The 21,027-nt window shown below is 46.6% G+C and overlaps 1 protein-coding gene across 2 annotated transcripts in view; it reads right to left on the bottom strand.

Moving 5' to 3' along the window:
- Positions 1 to 14,738, bottom strand: part of LGR4 (leucine rich repeat containing G protein-coupled receptor 4) — a 75,535-nt gene extending 60,797 nt beyond the window's left edge. The window contains exon 1 of one of the 2 annotated variants that reach the window (XM_080593090.1): positions 14,128 to 14,738. In XM_080593090.1, the coding sequence (XP_080449216.1) occupies positions 14,128 to 14,318 (191 nt within the window). In that variant the 5' untranslated portion in view covers positions 14,319 to 14,738. The remainder of the gene's footprint in view (positions 1 to 14,127) is intronic. The other variant, XM_080593089.1, reaches the window with a different exon arrangement.
- Between the last annotated feature and the right edge of the window lie 6,289 nt (positions 14,739 to 21,027).

The raw sequence follows: 21,027 nt of genomic DNA, 5'->3' as shown, positions 1-21,027 counted from the left end.
AACTCTCAGACAAAAACCGACAGCCACTGCCTGCCCCTGTCATGAATAAATGAGGTCAAAGAAGAACTTATTACTAGTTATTTTCTTGAAAAGGTCAATTTCTCTCTTCAGTTTAACACTGTTCTTAGTACTTACATGACTACACTTATATTTAAAACTGAGTAGATTTTTATCAGTAAACTGTCAAGAGAAAAACAGCATACTTAATGCAAATACAACATCACAAGTATTTACATGAGAAACAAAGACCTACCACATGAACTATCTAGCCCACACTCTTTGCAACAGAGATTAAGGCTTGTCAAGTTTAATCATGTACATAGGATCAATTTTATTTTTTTTTATAATACAAACACATCTAATGCACGTGTGATGGAAAAGCAAGAGACCCACAAAAGGCAACCAAGTAACCTGTCTGTATTTCCAGCCTGCCTGTAGACAGAAGTCGCATGTGCATCTTCCTGGCAGCATGCATTTGGCAGGTGAATCCAAACAAGAAAATTGGACTTGCAAACCTGTGTCTCCTCAGCTTTCTCCACACAAAGAACACGGCCGTGTTCCTGCTCCATGATAACTATCACATGGGCAGGGAAACACACCCCAGTTCTTACCTCAAGGCCACTGATCAACATACATTATGTTTTGATGAAAAAACAACGTTATTGTTAAGACAGAACGCTAAAGGATGATGTGAGCTGGACAAAGCACATACCCCAAGCTCCATTAATAAAGACATCTGGTTTTCCTTGCTCTCACTTATTTCAATCCAGTCTGGTTTCTTCTCCCTTTAAAGACTGTTTTACTGAATCAGTAAGCTGGGACCAGCAAAACTTGTCGTGCAGCTCGAAACCTGCCCCAGGTACGGACACCTAAGGGCTAGCAACGCACCGTCTCCCTCATTACCAATTTCATCCCTTACTACCATCAGCTTTTCCAATCTACAGCCAGCAAAACTGTGAAAAGATACTACTAAAAAATTAACCCCCCCAAAAAAATTAAGAGGGTGAAAGGGTTTTATTGGGACTGGTAAGCCCTATTCTCTTTTAATTTGTTAAGTGTTATAAAAGTTGGAAACCAGATCTGAACTAGCACTCTGCACTTACGGTGTCAGATCCCACAATAAACACCAACACATCTCAGAGTCACCACCAAATCTGAAAGGTATTTCTGCTGCTTTTTACTCTATTTACCAGAAAACAGTTACGTATGGACTACAACAGTAACCATGGCAGAGAAGGCAGCATCCACATCCCTTGGACAGAGCAGGCTGTATCTTGTATAGTGTACAGCCTAATACAAGTTGCAGAGCACAAAGCTCTTAGAACTAATTCTGTACCACCCACTCCAAGAAACAATCAAGAAGTCATGCCTCCTCCAACTACCACTGACTTAAGATAAAAAGATTTTAACAAACAACTTCTCTGCTTTATTTTTGCCCGTCTTTACCACTTGTATTTTTTTTTCCTCCATACTACATATCAGGAAGGGCAGTATGATGAGCAATCAGAAAGATGCAGACCTGAGAATTTCCACCGGATTAAATATGTATTTCTTTGCTATCGCAGGAGCGATCAGTCTGGCAACATTGCATCACATCCAGCTCATGAGGAGTCATTCTCTTTTGACGTTTAAATAGTATATGACTAAACAGCAGTTGCTAGTAAAAAGAAATGGCTGAATTAATAGATGTTAGTTGCTAATTTATATTTCCTTTCCTTTTTACCTGAATCACCCCACCACAGTATAAAAGGGAGGTGCAAACTAGTGTTTTTCTGGTGAACACGTACTGCCTTCAGTGAAGTGAGAAACGTTTAAAACTCACTAATTCTCTCCACCTAGTAGTTGTGCTTCGGTGAAACGAAGCTTAACACGCAATGTAAAAGGTATAAATTATGTTTCCAAGACAGCTTCAGGCACTGCCGTGTTTGGAATTGCTTACCGAGCAACTACGGCTCTCCAAACAAACTCCTGTGCAGAAGGGTAAAGGGCAGTGAAGGTAATTATTGGAAGGAAATCTCTCCCTAGGCCAGAAAAGAATAATTAAGCTCATGCATGTTAAATCACACAGGGGAATTTAATACTGAAGTAATCAAGTGTAAGCGATAGCAAGACCTATCTACAATTTTCTTGAAAGGAAATTAAGGCAGTGGTAATCTAAAGTGTGATTGTTTAGGCAACACAAACACAGTATCCCCAAAGTTAATTCGTGTTCTTTGTATAAATGTATACACTTCCCCTACACACACACATAAATACGTCCCTCCACCCCCCGGAGAAAACATGCAGTAACCCAGTAATTAAACGAGTGTGCTGAAACCTAAAGCAGTTAAACTGCATTCTGCAAGCCCGGATCCAACATAGTTTACTTATTGCTCATTAATCTCTCCCCAGATAGCATCTTTTCAACAGTTAAAAATACTTAAAATGTGACCGAGATTTTCAACGTTTAAGATGCTTGTTGTGCTTCAACCACCATCGTGTTTTGGAAACTGCCTTCTTCAAATGACTGCAACATATGGGAACAAGTGTGACAAGCTTCTAGTCTAGCAGTTCCTCAAAAGCCTTGGGCTACTGTGAAAAAAACAAATGAAAGTCATTTGAACAACCCGAAAAGATTGTGAAGAAAAGCTGCAACAGAATCTCCTCCTTCTATGCGAGTTGCGTTATCTAGGGCAAAGAGCCTTTCTAAGGCATTAGCAATGCCTTATTGCTGGCAAGACAGCATCAGAGTAGGCTTTGCTTGCATTTTTAATTACACAAACACTTGGTTATTATTCACTGAAGCTTCTCGGATGATCTGCATATATTCTCTGAAAATAAACTATGCCCTAACTGCTTTTAAAAATACAAAGCACATACAGAGTATGCACTCTTATGCAGTTCAGGGAAATCTAAAAGAGACTATTTAGTAATGAAAGGTTAAGAAGAAAATCCCATATAAACCCATGCTTGCGAGTCTGAGCTCCAAAAGAGAAGCAAAATGTTTACAGTAGACAAACCTTAAGGCTTTCCCAATATTTTTGGAGATATGCATTGTTAAGAGATCTGCTATCGGCCTCAAAAGAAGTGTCTGCTAACACTGTTGTGCTGCAAGAACTGTTCTGCTTCCTTTACAAAACTTTTAACAACTTCATAATTGCTTGCCTCTTAACCCCTTCAGCAAATCCCTTAGATTAACTTTCCAAACTGTATCTCTACGTACCAATACGTTTCTGTGGAGGTACAGAGCTAACCCAAACAGCGTCTGCACAGCGATCCCCACCACCACACATACACCTTGCTCTGTACTACAAACATACAGGAAGGACTCCAACCCTGAAGCAACGTGTTGCTACTCTAGGGTTTCTTTTTTAAATCAGAGGTGCAGGGACTTTTGTAATATTGAAGATGGTCACATACAAAATACTCTGCATCTTTGCTGGTGATTTGTGCTGTGATTCACCTGTTGTCTTAAAATCAGAAGCCACTTTTCAACCTGGCACGGTAGTTCAAGAAGGGCACCCACAATTAAAAATGTACTTAATTAAAATGAGATGAGCAATTGTAGGCACTACAGATTTGTTGTCCTTTTTCTCCATAAGAGCAAAATGAATTCTGATTTACCATCTTTGGATTTTTGGGGGTTTTTGTTTCTGTTTTTGTTTTTTATGTGTGTGTGATCTTGGAGGTCTCTTCCAACCTAGATGATTCTGGGATAAATACCATGGAGAATCCTTGGTTTCGCCAGTACCTCAAAAGTGTGAGAAGCCAGCGGGGACTGACTGCGCAGGAGCTACAGGTGGAAGTCATGTTCAACTAGCACCTGTTGAAAAGAAGTAGGCTAGAGAACAGGGATAACCCAGCAATGTCATCAGTCCTCAATGCTGCAACACACAAACAGGACAGTGAAAAAAGTTATTTTAAAAAGTCATCTAGAGTTTAGTAAAGTACACATTGAGTACTTGGCCATTCAACAGGTCCAGCTCCATGCAGGCAAACGTATAATTGTTTTTGTCATGACTAATATTTACTGCTCTAAAGTTGTAGAAAAAAGCTCAGACTTCTTTGAGCAGTACTGTCAACAAGTGAGGGGACTCCACTCCAGCGAGAGCAAGGTGGCTTTAGAGGACATAGCAAAATTAATACATCCACAGATGTTTGCCAATTAACGTGATGTTCTATAAAACAGCCCCAAACCAGAAAAGCAATGGGAACGTATGGCAGTACGTGTGCTTTGGGTATCAGACTCTCTGACAGGATGGGTATGATGCTCAAGTCCCAGGTGTTCAAGTACACATCTTGTGGTCATCAGGGAGCAAAGCAAGGGAGCTAAACATTTTCTTTCGGTAGCATGAGGCACGTATGACCACCTATTCTTCACTAGCACAAGTGAAGCTCATGGAGGAAGATGATTTCACATTGCCCTGCTAAGGCAGAATTTCTTAACTTCGTGATTACTAAGCTACATGCACATTACATGCCTCGTGGTTGGAAGCATTTGTTTCTGTCACATTTGTTATACCAACTGAGCTTACACGGACAAAGAGCAATCTGGCACACTTGCTAAGACAACAGATCGCAGGGGCTCAAACTGTACAGAGCTCCCTGCCAGCCCCACATCGCACAGCCCAAAGGCCTCGGTGCTGCCAGACAGACCCGAGCAAGAAGCAAGCCCTGAGTGTTGTCCCCTGCCAGGGGCTTGGGTGGCAGGGAGCTGAAACAGCAGCTGTCGAATCCAAGAGACGATGGCAAAGGACAAGCTGGGTGTAGAGCAACCTGCACAGCAGCATGGCCTATGGAATCCAACTGGTCCTTTTCTAGCAAGACGGGAAACCCATTACTGAACTCAACTCGATGAAAAAATGGCATTGGGAAGGATATTTTTGATGTTCAATATTGTTATTTCCCTATTTTCTGTTCATGACGGCACTGAATGAACTGAGACCCAGTGATGCACTTTGCCTGAAGGAACTGTGGAATGTGCTTGGTTAGACAAGTCCAACAAATATCCAGGGTATTTGGATATACATGTCAACCCCATGTGCGATGGCATCTCTCCCGATGATGGTATCAGGACACAAAAATTTGTCTTATGTGAATGAAGAGACAACAGTGCAAGCAGTCCTACTCTGGGGCAGGATTTTTGATATGTTGTTGCTTAAATGATAGCCTTTTTTTTTTACTGGTACAATTACTCAGGAGTGTTTTTACAAAGGAAGAATTGGCCCTGCTGCACAATTGCAGAGGTTTCTGCTGAAGCAGTAAGCAACTGCTATTTATTATCCTCACAAGAGATCAAAAACCTGCATAAAAAAATAAATATCAGGATACTGCACGTTTTCTGACCTGGAAACCAGAGAGCTGTTTTTGTGGGAAACATCGTAAAAAACAGTAACAAAAAACACGTAAATAAATTAGTTGGAGTTTTTGAAAATGAGATTTCAAGCAAGAGCACGTCAATTCTAAAATAATTGACCTAGATATTCAAGAGATGTAATGCCTCCACTAAACACTCAGTGCTAGCACATTTGCCCTTGGAAGAGACATGGATTTTCTACACCTAACAAGACTCACACTAGTTCTGTAAAATATTAACAGTTTGGTCAATATTAGCACATGCATTTTCTCTCTTTTTTTTTTTTTTCCCTTCCCAAATCCAAGTGTTAAACCCACCAGCAGTAACAACTATCAGAAGGCAGGAGCCCATCCAGGTCCAAACCAGCAGCAGCTACGTTTTCAAAGCACAGCCCCATAGCATGTGAAGCTGTTCAGGATCTTATCCTTTCCTTCCCCTCCGCAACCTCCATGAAGACCACCGGGGACTCCAAGGAGATGCCCAGCGAGGCCACAGCTGGGTGCGCAGTCAGTGCTCCAGATGGGCAGCCACGTGAGCAAAACCGCAACCAGGAGAGATGAACAAGGAGTCCGCAGATCATTGCCGACTGCAGCTTTGTGAGGTTCTCTTAGAGCTGCAGGCACAACTCCTGGTCCAAAGGAGATCTCCTCTGGTTCAAAACCAATACGTTCCTCTCGCCTTCAACCATGCCTCCTGAGAAAGAAGATGGCTCTCTCAAAGCTTGTGCATGCTGGAGCTGAGCCAAGCTGGATCCACCAGCCCTGCCAAGCCGAGAAGCACGGGCAGGTCTCTGTGCAGAGGGATCAGCTGCTCTTGAGACCTGGCCCCGCACACCCAGATCTCTGCTTTCAGAGACACGGTCACGTTACTGACGTTGGCTGCCGAGATGGTTTGTTGTCCACCTGGGATTCCCTCCCCTCAGCCACACGTGGCCACGCGAGGCACGACGGCCTTGGCAGGAGCGTTTCGCGAGCTCCCCGCAAAGCTCGCGGCCAGCTTACCAGGCCGAAGCCTCCAGGCCTGTGCCCTCACAGCCCCACGTGCTGCTTGCAAAGACGGGAATGAAACATCCCATATGTTTTCTTTGTCAGTAACACGCCTATTGAAAGCACAGCCACGCGGGTCTCCCCGCTGAGACGCCGGGTCAGGCTATTCATGTGCAGCTATGCGGATGTCAGAAGGTAATGGGAGAACTCCCAAACAACAACACATTTTCACAGGACAAGGTTATAAAATACACAACTGTGCTTGCAGCATCATTAAGCTAAATTAAACAGGTTTAGGCCTCCCCTGCATACCTCAGAAATTGCACATCCATTTATGATTCATTGCTAATTGTGCACCATTCGAAAGCCCCAACACACTTTCTCAAAGATTTCAGGGTGAAGAAAAGCCCTCGTGAGACCTAGCATTCCCCCAGCACTGGCTGGGGGAGAGGAAAGAAGGAAGTACAGCACTTAAATAATCATACTTAAATAATAAAGCGCTCAACTGAGAGCTGCAAAGACAGCTGTTTGCTCTCCGGAGGCCCGATTTCTCAGGGCACTCCTCACAACGCTCTCAACAACTTAAGCTCCCTTTGGGATTTCTCCTGATTTCTTCCTCAAGATTAAGAAATAGCACTTGCTCTCATGGCGAGTGTCTTTCTTCCTTCCCCAATCACACCACCGCCTGTATCACTCCTGTTCCCTCCCTCCAGACCACAGAGGTGGTCTGAGGTTCCTCCTGCACCGTTAATGTAAGACTCACAGGAATTGATTTCTGTATTTTAAAGAGTTCCTCCATTTTCATTACAGTTTTCTTACTCCTGAACACAATTATCTTCAATATTTCCTCAACTTCAGGTGATAAAAAAGTCAGACTGAAAAATTGCTTAATACTCATCTTCCCTGTATCAAAACCTTCAGGCGGAGTTGTCAAAAGTCACAGATCATTGTCTGAAGGACTTACAGGCAAAGTTATAGAGCAGATTTTTAATTAAATGTGGAGTTATCGATAACAGAGTTGGCCAACAACAAAATCGACTGTCATACTGTGCATCACATTTCAGCAACAGACCTTCTAAGTTTCAGGAGTTACCCTGTGTTATAGCACCAAACATCTGGCTACGCTTAAGAGTGGCATCGCTTGAGAAACAAGAGAAACATTTTTCAACAGCGCGAAACGCACTGCCCTTATGTTCCACATGCTCATTGCTTTTCAGGTGTCCTTAGCCAATTGTACTCATTACATGGGAATGCAAAATACAAACAAGGAAAGCCTGTAAGGAAGTCATTTTATTTCTGCCATGCAGCGAAGATCATTTTTCATCTGACAAGATACCAAATGAAATCATCCAGACATGCTTTTTAACATGTTTACAAAAAAAGTTACAGTTGAAATTCTCTTCCCTAAGAGAATTTTACTAATTTCTAGGCACACCGTACGAGTGAACGGCCCACCTAAGAAAAATATGACTCCCCTGTAATTCAGTGAGTATGCAGAGTAAATATAAAAAGCACCTGGAAAACGAGGCTGGCAACAGTTCATCAGGTGATGTCCTTCATTTCCAAAGCCAAACATCTTTCACAGCTGTCAGACCCCGCTCCACCAGGGCACACACACAGATATCACCTGCTCAAGAGTAGCTATCTGCTTTTTTTTTTCCCCAAACATGTTATCATATCGATTGACACTATGCATAAAGCCATCAGTTATCTGTTATGTATTCTAATTCATCTTTTTTTTTTTTTAAAGACACCCAAACTCAAGCGCTCATTTTGAGACCGATACAGTGCTCTGTTGTTCTCTCTGAGATGTATATCAGTAACAATGTCATTTTATTGACTACGCAGAATGTGCTGTCAAATTCAGGATAAAGCTGAAACCCGGTTTGGTTCCCCCCCCCATCTCTCAGCCACTATAGTGCATTTCTGTGAGTTCTGGCCTTGCTACAGTCCTGGAACAGTTAAATTATTCAACAGTAAAACGAAACGCAGTCAACTATTTCAGTTATGTATTTTAAAATACATGACATAAGATTTGAAAATATTGGAAACTTCCTACTTCGGTGAAAGTCGCTGACAGCTGCGGTAACTCAGCACTTTTAAAAATAAAGTCCACTCTGCTGCCAGGTAGATCACATGCCGTTTCTGCATCATTTAATTACACTTTCCAAGCACCAACACATAAAACACTAGATGCTCCCCATTGGGACTTCACAGCTTTATTTGGGTCCCAAACTCAAATGAATCTGGACCCGATTCTGATAGAAAGGCTTTCGCACAATTTCCTAGTGAGGACGGTGCTTACACAATGATGTCGAGGTCCTCCTCTCCTCTGCCTAAGCCACTGTCCCACACCCCCTGAGCTGTTTGCTTCTGTGTTAGCAGAGGAAGTGTTCACAGCTGCACCCACGTTCCCAAAAGGGCTCTGCAGGGCAACTGCGCAGTGGGAAATAATTAAGAACCAATATCACATGAGCAGAAATCTCTTTTCTGACCACAGTTTGAGAATATCTTATCAGAAAACTGCAGCAGTACTTGAAAGGCGGGTATGAAAAACTACAGAAGAGAATTTCCCTGTAGCAAAACCCTGGGTCACCACTGCAGCAGTCTTCCAGGTAGGGAGGGTGGCCGGGGAGCTCTAACATTTGGAAATGCTCTCGAAACCTCTGCTAACACAGGCTTCCTAACATTTAAATCCTCAGCCTCTGTTTACAGGTTTCTTTTGATCATTTTGATCATGTCGGGATGGCTTCTTCTCCTGTCTTATCCTCTCGTGTGTCTTCTCCGACCTTTGTCTCCTGTTTCTAGGATCGTGCAGATTTCTCCCCCAGGCTGCGTTAGACTTTGGACTTCCTCCTTGAAGAGCCCCAAAGCCAGGCCCCGACAGCACAGAGCGCAGCCTGAACCCCACTGGGATCCCGGTGGGATAGCTGCCGGCCGTGAAGTCCCACACACAGCACCGAAGCTAAAGAGCCTCATCCATTTCACTCCCTTGTTTGTTTGGGAAACACTAAGCAGGCAAATCCCAGTTGTTTGCAAATTCCCCAGCACATAAACACAGCAGCTCGTATCCGTTCCCGACACAAGGGAGATCTTTAGGAACAAGCACAAGGGTGGCAGAGAAGAGGGAAGGGAAGAGCACGACTGACGCTCAGAGACCCTCCCCGAGCCCAGCAGCTCCCACCCTCTCTAAAACGAGATATGGGTGCTCAGCCCTTCCGAAATCTAGGCCAGTAATTTTCTCTGGGTAAATAAGAGCTTGTGTTCTGCAAAAATTGCTGGCTTAGATGTAGAATACAAAACAAATAAAGATCCTTGCGGAGGAGGTTTCTTTGGGTTTTGTTTTGGTTTTGAGTCCTTATATTACAGCTTCCATATTTTCCATCTCAAGCAGATAGTTACTAGTAAATTCCTCTCGAGAACTAGCTAATTATTTACTGGCATAAACCTGCTTACACTAAAGTCCAACCTTTTTTTTTTTTTTCCTCCACACTGCAGACTTATCTTAGTATTTGCTCCCCCAAGTCACATTTATGAGCCTCTGCCAGTAAGCACCAAACAAGAAATGACATATTGCTGATATAAATGAGCTCAACATATCAAACACACGCCAAATACCTGACAAATTATGTGTTATGGTGGGGCATTGGGTTTTTTCAGGGAGGAAGAAAAGAGAAAGAGGGGTAGTGGCCAAACACAAAGTCTGCTGCCAACAGAGAACATAAAAAGGGCAAAAATATGCAACGGGCTTTGGAACAGCAACCTCACTTCTCTGTGCACCACTTCTCGTGCCCCGGAGCAGCCCAACGTCGCGCAGATAGAGCCGGTCCCCTCGTGCCAGCTGCATGTCACCATGCCACGGCGGCAGCACCGGGACCAGAGAGGTGCCATGGCTGAAAGGTGCACACAGCCACCTCCAGCATCTCCGAGATGAGGGACAGGTAAAGCCCCTGCCAGCTTTAGGGCCGGGTTCTGTCCGTTTGCACCAGCCAGGGAAGTGGGGCTGCACCAGCACCAGGGGTTAGTAAAGCAGGGTAACAACGTTTCTGCTGATTAACACAAATACGTGCATTAAAATGGCATGATTGTACCTTTCCTGAAGAATTATGGAAAGCATGTTTCTCAAAAGACAGAATGAGTGTTTTATTACTTGCCATCCTAGCACCAGTACACAGCGAATGCAAGCAAAGACCTAGACAGTGCAACTGTGAAACCTTCTAATTAGATAAGGCTTCTCTATCTCAGCAGGGCAGCAATTATGCTATGTTTTCCAGACTCAAGGCCGGGTCTGGACATCCTTACTTTTCACCATAACCACTCTGCGAGACACCATTCACAGAACCTCAGCCAGGTCTTGACCATGCTTATCTGACAACAGCGGGATGCTCAATGTCCACGTGTTGGTGCCTGGTATATGAGGAGGCCACATCTCACATCCACCCACCGCGTTGCATCACCATTCTACAAAAAATATAAGTACCAGAAAGAAAGACACAAAAACACTCAAGCTTTGCTGATTCCAAACAGAACTATATAATTTTGCCATTTATACATAAACACAGCAGGAAATTAACTCAAACGTGAGACAGCGGGGTATTTCTACTTAGTCTGTATACTGAAAAGGCAATCAGCTCTCTATGGTTGGTGAACCAGCCTGTGTTACAAAATGACTAAAACAGAATCCTTCTGAACTTGGACACCTTGATCGTACGGAGGTCTTGCGTAACACAGCACACAGAAAGGCCGCCAGAAGTAGGCTAGATGGGTTAGGAAAAACAAAAGCCAAGAGGACTGTTCCATCCTGCAGAGGACTATCCTTTGTGGGAGAAGTGGATAAAGGAGATTTGAGGTTTTTGAGAGGCAATGGATTTGGAAGGAGGGAACACTAGAACACGGCCAGCAAAACTGGAGCGCTTTTAAAACAAAAGCAAGCAGCGATTGTGGGCTTGCTTCACAAAGGGAGGGTAGCAGAGAACATAAACAAGTGTGCTGTTTCTAGCATTTGTGCCCAGCGTTGTGTAGAAGCGTTAAGACTGCAGGGCCACCAGGGGCTTGAAAGCACTCCCTTCCCAACTCCAGGGAAGAAAAATTAAAGCCATGGACCCTGCCACTAGGAAAATATGAGAGTAGCGGTGGGGGGAGGGAAATCCTGGACAAGTTCATCAGAGGCACTAGAAAGAAAGTTATCTGCAATGTTTTCATATTTAAAGTGCCCAAAATATAATTGCAGGCCCTGTGAAGGGACTGCATCACCGACGGCTGTCAGGCAAGCCCCTGAAACAGCCAGGCCCATTTAAGACATCCCTGAAGCCATTATCTAGGATTATCTGTTTTTTGTCTCCTGCAGACCACTAACGCAAGCATCAGCCTCCCAAACCAGGGATTTCATTTCCCAGACGGGCACCCACGGGAAGCAGAAGCACCATCAGCACGCCCTGCCTAACTGCCTTCCATTAACGTGGAAGTTTTCTAGCACGCAGGACGTGAAATGTCACAGCAAAGATGGGGAACGTACGGCACTGATTAGCGAAGCCAAACAAACACTTGGACGTTACTGCATAGGCATATCAACTTGTCAGACGACAGTTATTTTGCAACAAAGTAAAATCACAACCTTCACAAACAGCGAGCCAGGCAGCTGGTAATTAAGCGTTACATAAACACCCACCTAAATTACACGGAGCCAAGGGCCACCTCCAGCACAAGCACCAGGCAATTACCCCGGCGGTGTCCTCCCGGCTCCCTCCCCACTCCTCCCCTCCCACCACCACCAGCCCCCTGCCACCCCCCAGGGCTCTCCTACCTCCCAGCACCACCACCGAGACGAGACGAGGTGCTGGCAGCTGGGGGCACGCTTTTGCCTTTCCTTTCCTCAGGCCCTGCCAGCGGGTCGGCCCGTCCCTCAGCGCCGCGGGGCCTGACATGGCTATCCCCATGGCCATCCCCACAGGCCTCCCTGCCCAGCACACATCCCCCCAGAGGTCTGCTGGACCTTCCACCAGCCACCGAAGGGCAGGAACATGCAATGCCGTGGTCAGCGGCTGAAGGAAACGCAGGGCGAGACCGGGAGTCCCGAGGGACACGCTGCCGAGGCCCCGAAGGAGTCGCCGCCTGGCCCTTCGCTGCGGCCCCAGGAACACGGCGCTGCCTTAACAACGCGGGTGGAGGTTACGTTAAGTTATTGAAATGAACGCAGGGAAATTAAAACACGAGTAGTAAAACAGAAATGCCAGCTCCCTTCCACGCTTCCCCGCTGCCTGTGAAGTCCTTGGCTGCCAGCTCGGGTTAATTGTCAGCAACAGCTCCCAGCCTCTCTCCCGGCCAAAGCCAAAAACGTAGGCATGACTTGGCCCTTGGTATCGCAGCCCATTCCCTGCAGCCCTCCTTCAGCCATCTCCACGCCATCTCTGCTGCCATGGCTATAATCAAAAAAAGCCCCATCGCAAGGCAAAGGGGATTTCCTGGCGTAGCTGTGCTGCCAGGCACGGAGCACGGGGAAGCTTTCTTCTCTTCGTGTCGCTAAGACGCTTGACCGTGACACCAACGTGTCAGCTAGGGGGTGCGATTTATTTATTACTTTTTTTTTTTTTTTTGCTCCACACAAGCTAATTCAGCTTCTCTGGCAAAGCTGCACGCTGCACAGCCCGAGCAGGTTCAGAGGTGAGTTTTCTATGGCCTACAAAACTGCTTTGTGCATACCCTACACCTCCAGCAGCCGTGCTGCAACAGAGGCTTATTCAAGCGCAGAAGTGCCACGAAGGCACCCATTTTTTCATGTTGTAAATGAGGAAACAAGAGCCAAGACACAAGTGGGGATCCTCCACGGCCGCAGCAGGAGATGGCCACGAAGCTGCTGCTCGCTTTCAAACTGGGCCAAGCGAGGCAGACACAAACACCCCTCCCTCCATGTGTGTGTGTGTGTGTCCCCTCTCGCTTTGGCCATAAGCCGGAGCACAAGCCTTCTGGGAACCTACCTGCCCGGAAAGTAGGAAGCTACACCTGAAACTCTTTGGCAACCTTATCTGCAATGGGTGTTGGCTGTGACAACTCGCACCCATCAGCCGGCAAATGCCATGTTGCAGGCACGCAGGGATGTACCGATCCCATTTCACGAGGCAGCCAGACGGCGCAGGAGCCGTAAAACCCAGCGCTCAAACGTGGCTTCCGCCAAATACACTCCAAGCAGCTTCTGACACGGGGCAGCAGCCCCGCTTCGCCTGGGGGGCCGCAGAAGGCAGGTTACCAGCCAGCCTGAGGCCTCCCAGCCCCGGGCTCCCTCTCTGTCCCCCGGCCGGGCACCCCACGGCGGCGGCTCGCAGGCGGGCTCCCGGTGCCCGCGGGCAGGAGCAGGGCCTGGTGCTCGGCCAAGCAGGGTGGGGAAACCGGGACCCCGCTCAGCGGCCGGAGCCTCCGGTGACCCGCGGGCAGATTCGGGCGCTGCCGAACAAAGGGAGCGAGGCGCCGCGTCCGAGGGCAGAGGCGCTTCTCGCGCTGGCACGGCGCGGGGAGCGGGGCCGGACCCACGGCTCCTCGCGAGCAGCCCCGCGGGTCCGGGGGCCGCCGCCCGGCCCTGCCGCGAGGCCGTGCCGCGGGACCGGCAGGGAGCCCCCCGCCCTGCCCTGCCCTCCCGGGGCCGGCCCGCGGGGGAAGCCGCGGCCTCCGCCGGCCGGCCCGCAGCACACCGCCGCCACCGGGGGTCCCCGGCCGCCTCCACCTGCCGCCGCCCCCTGCCCGGGGTTTAAAGGCGGAGGGGCCGCAGCCCCCCCCCCCCCCGCCCCAAGCCCCCCGCCCCCCGGCCCCACTCACAGGGCGTGCGTGAAGGCGCTGAGTCCCGGGGGCACGGCGGCCAGCCCCCTGCCGGAGCAGTCCACTCCTCGGTCCCCGTCGCAGCTGCAGGCGGCCGGGCAGGGCGGGGGGGAGGCCCCGCCGCCGGGCCCTCCGGCCGAGCTCCCCGGGCCCCATGCGACGAGGCCGAGCAGAGCGAGGAGGCACCGCATCGCCGCCCCCCCCCCCCCGCCCGCCCGCCCGCCGGGGCACGGCACGGCACGGCTCGGCCCCCCGCAAAAACGCGAGAATAATGAAAACAATAGCTAAAAAAAAAAAATTAAAAGCACGGAAACGAGCAGCGATAAATAATTTAAAAAAAGCCCTCTCCGGCCGCCAGCCCGGTGCTGGCCGGCGCGGCGCGGCGCGGCCCTGGGGCTGTCTCAGCGGCGCGCCCGCCCCATGCAGAGCCGTGCCCTGCCCTGCCCGGCCCGGCCCGGCTCAGCCCCGCAGGTAGGGCGCGGGGGCGGCCATCGCCGGCTGCCGCGGGGCGGTCCCCAGGGAGCGCGGCCGCCGAGCGGCGCGGGGCGGCTGCGGGGCTGCGGGGCTGCGGGGCGCCGCCCGCCCCTCCCGGCCCTGGGTCGCTGCGAGCCGCGGCGGCGGCGGCTGCGGCTGCTGCTGCTGTGCGCCCTGCGCCGGGGTGCGTATGCTAATGAGGCGGCCGCCCCGGCGCCCCCATTGGCCCGCAGCTCGTGAATATGCAAAGCGCAGCCCCGGCGCGGCCAATGGGCGGCGGGGGGCGGGGCGCAGGGGGGGCGGGCGCTGGCTCCGCGCCGTGCCCCCGCGGCCTGGACGCGACCGCGCAGCGCCGCGGAGCGACCCCGGCCCGGCCCGGCCCGGCCCCACGGCAGCGCCCTGCAGGTCCGGTGGGGAGGTGGTGCAGGGAAACCCCTACAGCTCGCCGCAATAACGCCTCAGGGCTGAGAGAGGCTAAACCGAGTTTACGGAGATAACGAAGGCGACGACCCAAGCCTTGGCCACGGCTCAGAAACACAAGGACAATTTGAGACTTCAGAAGAACGGTTACACTGATGAAATAAATAAATAAATAAATAAATAAATAAATAAATAAATAAATAAATAAATAAAAGAGATTTGCTTTGGTAAGGCCAAAGGCTTGCCCAGAAAGCGACCGTAACGACACCTTCGTCTACCTCACGAGAGAAGCTGATGCAGACAAGCAAGGCCCCCGAGGTTCACAGTTTAAAAACAGCACGTGGAGAGCGAAGGAAAGAGATACACAACTCATACACTGAATGAAAGGAGACGAATTTTATTTAAAAAAAAAAATGCTCATAATGAAACGTTACCTGTACGCGTAAATGGTATTTCAACTTCCAAAGGCACGGGGCCTGTGGCACGCCCTGCAGCAAGGGCTGCCTGCAGGGAGTGCGAGCACTTGGCGGCCTGGCTCTGTGACCTGCCTCTTGCTGGGGTATCCCCTGAGCTACCCTGGGCCCCGTGAGCTGGGCTGTGCGTAGGAAGGGGATGGTGCACCGTAAATACAAGATCAGCAGGCAGCTCTCCTGCCACCGGCCCCCCCCCCCTGCCCGATACCACGGTTTGGATCCGAGCGTCACCTGGCTTTTTATGTACTTGGCAGTAATTCAATAGGTTTCTGAGCTGCAGCAGGTTAACTGGCCCTTACCCGGCCTTGTGATTCCCCACAAAAATACCCCGTGCATAAGGTTGGCGCTACCTGGGCCTTTTACAGCCAGAGCCCCCTCTACCAAAGCGGTCCATCGGTGAAAGACCACAGGTGGAAAACTTCTGCTCACCAAGCATGCGCTTATGTTTTTTCACTGCTGATGGAGAGGTTCAGTCACCTCCCATCACCACTGGTTTGGGTTTTTTTGACTCATTTTATGCCTTCATCAGGTGTCCCACTGCTCAGACACACGCCAGAGACAGCGCCGTACCTGCTGGCAGCTGGTGCCTGACCATCCTTCGCCTGGCCCTCCCCTGGCCCTCCGTCCCTTCAGCAGCAACTCCTCATTCGCCCTCCTCTGGGCACAGCTTTGAAGTCCTTAGGCCCTATGGGCTTTCCCAAGGGGCTGCAAAACAAGTACGTGTAGTACAAGTAATCCTTTTGATTAAGGTCTTTATTAAACAAACCTCCCTTGATAAACTTCCCATCATCATCACAGAATAACCCTAATGCTCTGGGAAGAAAAAAATAAAAAAAGCACACATTGAATCTTGTAAGGGAGCAATTACATGCTCTGCTCTTTTCATTACCAAAACATTCGGCTGCACTAGCAAGGCAAATTATTTATTTTTAAGCCATAGGTAACAGAACATCCCCAGTGAAGTCGCAGGGGATATGCACCCCATAGATTTTTGGGTTGGATTTTCTATTAGTATAAATTAACCCGATAACATTCCCAGATGCCCTCTATTGATCCAAGTCAGGCTGTGTACATGCCAAATATCTTATTTTGGCGTGTTCTCAGAAATGACTAGGTAACTGCCATAACCCTGTACCTGGAGCCTTGAAAATCCACACAAGTGTTATTTTTGTTTTGTTACAGCGAGTAATTCCTCATCGTTATCTAACAAGGCAGGATCCCTGCTGCTCTTGACTCCCTCAAACGCTGCAGTGAAACAGCAGATCTGAGTTGATTCATATTTTGAAGCAGTATAAAGAATTTATTCATCTGAAGGTATTTTAGTTTCTCTAGGACTAACTTTAAGTTGGTACCCTGAAAAGCTCTTAAGAAGGTGCCCAACCCGACAGGCTTCAGATTTCCTATAACCAGGTGTAAGGGCTAAATGTGAGCCTTATTTCAAGTAGTTTGTATTTTTGTATGGAGGAAGGGAAAGTAAGTTCAGTAATTAAGTTTTATAATCAAATTGACTTATCAGCTATTAAAATATCCTCAAAAATTTGGGCATAAGCATACACTAGTTATTTTGGGACTATTTTCTTCTCTCTGCTAATTTTTTATCCTTCCCTCCTCCCCCCCAACAATTTACTTCCTATAATTTCCTTCTGGCTTGCAATGCAGGGAAATTCAAGCTGTGTTCTGTAGCATAAGCTTAATGGAAAAACAGCTGCACCTGCAAAACAAACCAGAAAGCTGTAAACGTCACAGAGCTATTGTTCCTCAAGAGAACACGCTGGCTTTTTGGTCACAGCAGACAGGTTGCGACGTTTCTCCTGCCAACCAGTAGCCCTAGCTCAGCAGAGCTTTATCCAAGGCCTCCCTTCAACATTTGCAGGGCAAAATCCAGACAAGTAGATCCCTTAGGGGCCATGAGCATTTCTCCACCTCAGAGATCAGCTTTGTTTGCCAGCAGTCAAATTTTTGGAAAATATTTTTTATGATGTCGCCTCTGTCGTTAAATAGTGAGGAGGTTATATAAAAACTGAAAAAACATCTTTAAGTTTTAAAATCACCACCAGGCCTAAAAGTCAGAGGATACTTGCACTGGAGAGGGTCTGGTACAGATTCAGGATCTGACACTCATTAATGCTGATGCTTTCCAAGGGGTCTGGACACATTGCAAATATCGTTTTGGTGAAGGAGAGCAAATGGACCGGTCACTGATGAATTGCTACTCAGAATATATATCCACCGGCCATCATTGAGAGAATGACCCAAAAGCATGGCATTTATGCCAAAAATGCCAGACAGGACACGGAAATTAACGTGCAAATTTTGGGGGACACTAGGCACCAAGTGACATTATTTGTCAGTGCTTCATGGATCACAATCTTCAAAGACAAGTATCACTTCCCAGAAGTAATTGTCACGCTTTATCCTGATCTTCCTTTTTTATTTTTTATTTTTAAATTACTTAACTAGCAGCATTCTCCTTGTCTAATGAGAGTTACTTTGGACTTCTCTTTTGACTATGCCTTCACGTTCACCTAAAGCTGTCCCTGCACACAGTTACCAAACTGCAGTGTGACACAGTTACTGCCGGGAGCCGCTCAGACACATTGTACACATCTCATACTTTCACAAAGCATCAGCAACACCGAATTAACTATGGAGCGCGCCTGGGACCACAAAAACAAACAAACAAACAAAAGGCTACCACAGGTGACATGGGTATTTGCATCTCAAGCTGCCTGTCTGTGCTGATAGCCAGACTCACTTTTGTATCCTTTGGAGATATTAATAAATAAATAAAAGCTCAAAATTAAGTTACAGAAGAAACTGGGGAAAAAAAAGTTTTTCTAATTGTCTACTGTGTTTTCACTTTGGTTCTCTTCAGTCACTAAACCTATGATTTCTTAGCAATAGATTGAGGCTCCTTGGAGCCAAACTATTTGTACCGTGTTTACATTGCAAAATACAATAGGATCCTGATTCAAAACCGGGACTCCGAGGTGCTACGGAAATGCAAGTAATACAATAAATCACTAACCTTTGCATTTTACTTACTGCCGCTTGGAGTAGATGAGAGCTGTGAGGACTGCTCTGCTGCTAGCCAGCCTGTCTCCAACACAGATTAGATTTTATTCAGACAATACTACTGTGCTGCTCGGGCAGAGAAGCCGAGCTGTGATTAGATAAGAACCACATGCAGGTGATTTTACTCACCTTTTGAAGTACACAGGACAAAGCCCAACACTGCTCAGGAAGACAACATTTTATTTTTTACTTTTACTTTTTAACTTTCCTTTTTATTATTAATATTTTATTTTTATTATTCTTTTTCCCTTGCAGTCCACAGATCTATTTTCTAAATAGCAAAGGAGAAATCAGAAAGAAACTTGGAAGAACTTATCATCTGTTTTAGATCATCAGACTCATGACGGACAAAAGTCCAGTAACTTCACACAAATTGGCTAACTTGGATAATCATATTTGCCTTCTGTGCTATCAAATCACATTAACAAGCCAGGAAAATAAAGTACTATTAAAATGATGGAAGAAGGGGAGGGAACTTAATTGTAAGTGGGAGGAAATTACTATTTAAACATCACAATTTCTCAACAAGACACATTTCAAAGCAGTATTTTCTAAAACTGAAGATGATCACCCAGCAATATCAGAATGTATTGATTTTACTCTGTTTTTTGCATTAACAGAAACGCTTCTACATATGAAAGATTTATCAATACATCAAGTGGCAGAACTAAACAGATACTAAGATCATAATAGGTATCTGAGGACAGCTCATTTTGAAATTAGTAGAGGAAGTTTCCCCAAGTCTTGCAACGTGCAACAATACGCCTTTCTTCTTTGAAGAGCGGGAAGAAATGATTAGCATGTGTCTAATCTGAAGGCTTTTTTGGCAAGCACGTATTAGAATACAACTCAGTTTTGTAGGCTTTTCTCCTTCATTTTTAAAGGGGGAAAGCAGAAGAGTTTTTCAAGAGGAGGCAAACTATGGACTATGGACAATTATCATGCCCGAAGTAGGTTATAGTATTTTTGCTTGGTCATTAACACAGCATTGCTAATAACCAACAGCCCTATAGTCAGAAGACGTTACACAAATGCCTTTTATATATATATATATATATATATATATATATAGAGAGAGAGAGAGAGAGAGAGAGAGAGAGAGGGAGAGGGATGGATGGATGGATGGATGGGGAAAACCATTTTTTGCTAACCCTATTAAAACAACTTTGTCTCCTGATACCTACATTCATCAGGACACACAATTGCTTCTAAGCAACTCACACACATCTTGCATAGGAACACAGCTCTCAAATTAGCTTCTGATCAGGATTAATCAGAAGCCCAGCTGACTCCAACTCTTGGGCTTCCATGTCACTTCACCCCATTGTCTATCCACTGTGGTCACACCCTCCCTTGCACCAACACAGTTCCCTCAACCATATGCTGCACTTTTTGAGTTCGCGTAAGGCAACAGAAAAACTGAAAGAACTAAGACACAGTTCACCGGCCTCTGCTAGCTTACTGAACTGAACCGGCGCAGTATGTGGGCAGAAACCAGCGAGTGCCAGCACAAGCAAGCAAACTGAGGACAAAAAGGTGTTAGGAGTGCAGCAGGCAGGGTTCATCGGGTTAATACGTAGCCAGTCTCAGATACATACAAGTTTTACCTTTTCCAATTAGCATTGTTTTAAACTTAGATGAAAATACACAGTAGCACCAAACCCAGCACGAACCTCCATAAGAAATTATCGGGAGGGAAAAATAATTTCAGTGAAACAGCTGCTCTGTCTATTATGTGTAAAAGTTTGGTTCTGCTCAGTGGATGCACTTTTAAGAAGGCATATGTACTTTGACAAAGTACTTTTCCACCTCGTTTGGATACTGACTGCTATGGTTGACATCAAAAGTCAGGTAGAAATAGGCGTTTTACCATTTTTTCCCCAGTTGTTTTAAAGTCAAAATAGTTATGCCCATAATTACAATAAAAAACACGAGGTAGATAAGCTCATGTTTTTTAAGATACGAAACATCATTACCTTTATTCAGTCTTCGATGCACTTTTAGTCTTAAAATGCAATTCAGAGCTTTTCTCTATGATTTTGGATTATATTCAGAAGAACACAGCCAGATCATGGAAATTATTTGATTTTTTAAAATTAAATTGAAAATTCATACTTCCAATTCAAGTGATACCAGTCTTCTGTATCAAATAAAAAAAATATAAAAATATTTTTGCATATATTTTCAATCCCCATTCCAGCCTACCTATATGAAAAAAATCTTTTTGCATTCAGAACTGAAGCATTTCTCCTGCCTTTATCTCAGTTCGTAACTTCAGGCACATTTTTCTTAAAAGACCTTACAAGGTCTTTAAGCTAGGAATTACAGATATTTAACATCTCATTACTGGAGATACTTGCTTCAAACAATTAAAAGATAATATCAGACTCAGAATAATACGCATCATGTAAGTTCATGCAGCTGAAACTAAGGAGGTCTCTAAAATGCAGGAGGTCCA

The sequence above is a fragment of the Anser brachyrhynchus genome (assembly GCF_964034855.1).
Source record: "Anser brachyrhynchus genome assembly, chromosome: 5".
Taxonomy (NCBI): domain Eukaryota; kingdom Metazoa; phylum Chordata; class Aves; order Anseriformes; family Anatidae; genus Anser; species Anser brachyrhynchus.
Note: the sequence above shows the minus strand (reverse complement) of the source record. Positions and strands in the feature narration are given on the sequence as shown.